Source organism: Culex pipiens, chromosome 3, assembly GCF_016801865.2.
Source record: "Culex pipiens pallens isolate TS chromosome 3, TS_CPP_V2, whole genome shotgun sequence".
Classification (NCBI taxonomy): domain Eukaryota; kingdom Metazoa; phylum Arthropoda; class Insecta; order Diptera; family Culicidae; genus Culex; species Culex pipiens.
In genome coordinates, this window is record NC_068939.1 from 178,451,386 (window position 1) to 178,456,723 (window position 5,338).

The following is a 5,338-nucleotide window of genomic DNA, read 5'->3' on the forward strand; positions in this document are numbered from 1 at the left end:
CAAGTCGGTTACCTCCGTTTTTTAATGTACGACTCGTGCTGAAAAAACTTGTAGTATAAACTACTCTTTTTTTTTCTTAAAATCGTGATAACTTGTCTTGTTAATGAGCAAACCACTAATGCTTACATATCAACAATTTTGTAATTGTCCGCTCTACAACTTTGTAGAACATTGTACACTTCAAAAAAGAATCCGGCTTTCTTAGAAAGAAACACGAAATTTTTAAATAAAAAAATTTACATGTGCTGTGCTGTGCTTTTTTTGGATGGCAAATACGTTTTTTTTTTTCGGAATTTGGAGTACGCCATCAAATCGGGCGTCTAATTTTACAAAAAAGTCTATTTGATACCAAAACTCTATCTCATCACCGTTTCAGGCTGTAAATTATTGAAAACACCTCTTTTTCCGCATGTTCAAAAATTTTAGGGATCGTAAGGACAAAGTTTCGCGCAAATCGAAGAGGGGTCGGGGTAACTTTTCCCGATTTCGTGTGAGTTGGTAGAGAATTAACCATGTTTTATTTGTAAATGTTTTAAGCTAAATTCTAATAAATAAACTAAATAAAAGTTATAAATTCAACAGCATCGAACTATTGAGAAAACACTGCAATTTAATACATGGACGAAAAATACTGTTGAAATTAGAAAAACAACAGTATTAGATCAGTATCGAAATCCTTTTCTAAGGACCAAGCTCAATACAAAAAAGAATCCTAAATTTGCTTTTAATTATGCTTAATATACTGTCACTTAATCATCCCTCACTTATCAGCAAACTCAGCGCGGACATCACCGCAAATCCGGCGACGACGGCACAAAGTTGCCACAACCCGGTCGCCCTTCCCTCCGTCGTCTTCGCTTTGGCCCGTTCCCGCGGCAGAACTTCACTGAGCGTCACGTACAGCAAGGTGCCCCCGGCCACACCCTGCAAGCCCGGAATCACCAACCGGTTGAAGGTGTCATCGAGCCGGTCCAGCGCCATCCCGATGGCGATTCCCAGGACGGATCCGAGTGAAAAAATTACGATTTGGACCAGGTTCGAAGTCCGGCTGGTTTGTGGGTGGTTCTGCGAGCAGATTTCCACTCCCAAGCAAAAGGCTACGACAAACTTGTGAGCACTGATTGCGCCCAGCAGGAGCAGCACCTTGGGGGCAGAACTCTGGACGCCGATGGCCAGACCTTCGAGCAGCGAGTGAATGCAGAGTGCCAACAGCAGGCTGAAGGTTCCCGACTGGGGTTGGAGTGGAGTCGGTTGAGTCTCAGATTGAGTTGATGTTTTTGAAGTTGAAAGTTTGTTCTCCCTGGAAAATGGCACAATACTCAGTTAGGGTTTCATAATGAGTACGAAATTCACACTCAACAATGAAATTGAATCTCCCGAGTTGCAACAGTCCGCTGCTGCTACACTGTTGGTCAACACTTTCGGTTGATTCACACCCGTCCGCCACAGCTGCACCAGCTCTTCGATAACGTAAATCAGAAAGAACCCACCGCAGAAAACCACCTCGGCGTATCGTGGCAAATAGAGCCGGACGTCGGCCAACATGTGCACCAGGGCCGTGGCCAGCAGGACTCCTGCCCCGAAACACAGCAGTACCGTGATCAGCAGCGTCGAATTCCGGGCCGTCCGAGCGCGGGCCTGCCGTTGGTCCAGGTAGAGAGGAGCGGCACCGGAAGCCAGACTGCCCACGCCAAGCACCACCAGGGCCAACAGTTTGCTTCCGGAGCTGCCCAGACGGTCGGTCAAATCCATCCTTTCCAAGATATGTGAGCGAGTGAGGGAGGGGAGGCCGAAAGGGGAAACCCACTTTGTATCGTGACGACCCGCTGTCGATGACTGATGGATCCGAGAAGCATCGAAAACGATGAAGTGGGCGTTTGATGGATGCACGTCCCTAACTCTAGCGAGCTTCATAAATTGTTCGCAGAGTGCAGACTCAAATACGACGACCGAATCCATTATTGTCCATTCGTTGACGGTGACTCGCGAAACACAATGATGGAGCACTTCTTTTTTTGTTGTTGCGGTAGTAGTGCGGTGATAGCTCGGTACTAAATTGGGCGTTTTTTGGAAGCTTAGATTTAGTATCATTTGGCTTTTTAGTTAGAAGCAGACAATTGCTGGAGTGTACAAGGTACATTATCTAACAATGTGAGTAGAAGTAGTGATGAGAGTTTTGCAGTGTGAAAATGAATATAATCGTCAAGGTCATTAACGAAACTTCGTTCAATTTAACAATTTAACAATTTAACAATTTAACAATTTAACAATTTAACAATTTAACAATTTAACAATTTAACAATTTAACAATTTAACAATTTAACAATTTAACAATTTAACAATTTAACAATTTAACAATTTAACAATTTAACAATTTAACAATTTAACAATTTAACAATTTAACAATTTAACAATTTAACAATTTAACAATTTAACAATTTAACAATTTAACAATTTAACAATTTAACAATTTAACAATTTAACAATTTAACAATTTAACAATTTAACAATTTAACAATTTAACAATTTAACAATTTAACAATTTAACAATTTAACAATTTAACAATTTAACAATTTAACAATTTAACAATTTAACAATTTAACAATTTAACAATTTAACAATTTAACAATTTAACAATTTAACAATTTAACAATTTAACAATTTAACAATTTAACAATTTAACAATTTAACAATTTAACAATTTAACAATTTAACAATTTAACAATTTAACAATTTAACAATTTAACAATTTAACAATTTAACAATTTAACAATATAACAATTTAACAATTTAACAATTTAACAATTTAACAATTTAACAATTTAACAATTTAACAATTTAACAATTTAACAATTTAACAATTTAACAATTTAACAATTTAACAATTTAACAATTTAACAATTTAACAATTTAACAATTTAACAATTTAACAATTTAACAATTTAACAATTTAACAATTTAACAATTTAACAATTTAACAATTTAACAATTTAACAATTTAACAATTTAACAATTTAACAATTTAACAATTTGACAATTTGACAATTTAACAATTTAACAATTTAACAATTTAACAATTTAACAATTTAACAATTTAACAATTTAACAATTTAACAATTTAACAATTTAACAATTTAACAATTTAACAATTTAACAATTTAACAATTTAACAATTTAACAATTTAACAATTTAACAATTTAACAATTTAACATTTTTTTTTTTAATCTTTGACCAAGTTATGAGTTTTTGAATTATTACTGTTTTTTTTTTCAAAAAATCGAAGTATTGGTCGCAAATTTTTTTAAACTTAATTTTTCGATGTAAAATCGAAATTGTATTCCAAAATTTCCCATTTCCAAAATTTTAAATCAAGATTAACATTACAAAAGGGCCAAACATTCAATATTACTCCCTTTTTAAATGTTAGTCTAGATTTAATTTTTTTGTAAATATTTAATTCGAAAAGATATGAAAAATTCATAACTGGGTCAAAGATTTTCTGGCCATTCTGGAAATTTCTGAAAGGTTAGCATTTGATGTCATCTAAAACATATCAAAAAAATAAAAAAAATGTATTTTTACAAATCAAGTTTTAGTGACAAAAAGTAAAATCACAATTTTTTTACCGTGTATCATATTTTTTCAGTGTAGTCCATATACATACATACAACTTTGCCGAAGACACCAAAACTATCTAAAAATTCTTACAAAAGATACAGATTTTTGAATTTTCGCATATCTTTTTTGTATGGATAGTTGCCATATTTGTATGAAAAATTTTATGGCCAAACTAATGATGCCAAACTAATGGTGCAAATAAAATTAAACAAAAAAGACCGATTCCGTTGCGACCAGCTCACAGTCCAAATTTTCAAAAACTACGTATTTTCGAAAAGTGCTTGATTTTTTTTTATTTGTTGATGACCGTATCAAAGAAAATCAAAAAAAAGTTTTAGAAGAAAAGTAGTTTTTAGAAAGCTTTCAATATTTGAAAAAATGTGTACTTTTTCTATTGAAGTTTTCAAAAAATTCTCGATAATTTGGTACCTATAATGCAAAAACTGAAATTTTTCAGCATATTATGATAAAAACGTAGTTTTTTGATATTCAGAATAGGGTCATTCTCCACCAACTCACACAGCAGTTGCCCCGACCACTCTTCGATTTGCGTAAAACTTTGGTCTGCTCACGAATCCGGGGTCCATTTTTCGATATTTCATGACGGTGGGGCGGTACGGCCCTTTCATTTTTCTGGCTTTTTACTGAGACACGTTTTTCAGTGATTTGTAGCTCGCAACCGTGAAGAGATAGAAATTTGATGTCAAACGGACTTTTGTGTAAAATTAGACGCCCAATTTGATGGCGAACTCAAAATTCCGCAAAACGTATTTTTCTTTAAAAAAGTTTAAAAAAAAGTTTTAAATCGCTGCCATTTCCCGTTACTCAACGGTCAAAAATCGTGAGACATGTCATTTTATGAAAAATTTAATGTATTTTTCGAATCTGAAATAAGAAGGGTCATTTTTTCATTTAGAACAAAATTTTTCATTTTAAGATAACGTGTTTTTTCTAACTATTCAGGGTTACATTTTAGAGTGTAGCAATGTTCTACAAAAATATAGAGCAGACAAAAACGAGAACCATGCAATGCGAAAATCAGAATTCTCATTTTTTTTTTTTTGTGGTGAGTGAGTGTATCCGGTTTGTTTTTTTATTTTCGAAAAATCCCCACATACAAGCAGTGCTCAAGCCACAACAATCGTCCAAGGGGACGATGCAAAATTAGCTGAACTTTCCGAAAAAAAAACTTTAAAAAACACACGATTGAGTTTTTGGGGTTAAAATTTCGAAAAACTGGTCAAAAATGGTCAAAATCATAACTATTTCAAAAAACTATTTTGTAAAATTTTGATAACTCGTGAAGAATACATGCAAACCCCTTATTTTTGCAAACCCCTAAATTTTTGTTTTTGTCTGCTCTACAACTTTGTACAACATTGTTACACTCTAAAATGTAACCCTGCAATGTTAGAAAAAACACATAATTTTAAAATGAAAATTTTTGTTCTAAATGAAAAAATGACCCTTCAAAAGTACATTAAAAAAAAGTACATTAAATTTCCTATAAAATGACATGTCTCACGATGTTTGACAGTTGAGTAACGGGAAATGCTTTTTTTGATGAAAAATAAGTTTTTTTCGGAATTTTGGGTACGAAAAAATCAAATCGGGCGCCTAATTTTACATAAAAGTTCCTTTGATACCGAAGTTCTATCTCTTCACGGTTGCGAGCTACAAATCACTGAAAAACGAGTCTTAGTAAAAAACCAGAAAAA

The 5,338-nt window shown here is 33.3% G+C and overlaps 1 protein-coding gene across 1 annotated transcript; it reads right to left on the reverse strand.

The window, feature by feature from the left end:
• Positions 1 to 540: 540 nt before the first annotated feature.
• On the reverse strand, positions 541 to 1,813 carry LOC120432366 (zinc transporter ZIP2-like). Its single transcript, XM_039597559.2, has 2 exons — positions 1,361 to 1,813; positions 541 to 1,300 (listed from the first exon to the last, which is right to left on the reverse strand). Exons 1-2 carry the CDS (start codon positions 1,750 to 1,752, stop codon positions 754 to 756), a joined length of 939 nt encoding a protein of 312 aa, XP_039453493.2. The 5' UTR covers positions 1,753 to 1,813; the 3' UTR covers positions 541 to 753.
• Between the last annotated feature and the right edge of the window lie 3,525 nt (positions 1,814 to 5,338).

Excerpts from the sequence above, each read along its gene's own strand:
- LOC120432366 (XM_039597559.2), bottom strand. The coding sequence starts at position 1,752 with ATGGATTTGACCGACCGTCTGGGCAGCTCCGGAAGCAAACTGTTGGCC. Across the intron at positions 1,301-1,360 it reads TCGGGAGATTCAATTTCATT|GGAGAACAAACTTTCAACTT; the intron begins GTTGAGTGTGAA and ends GCCATTTTCCAG.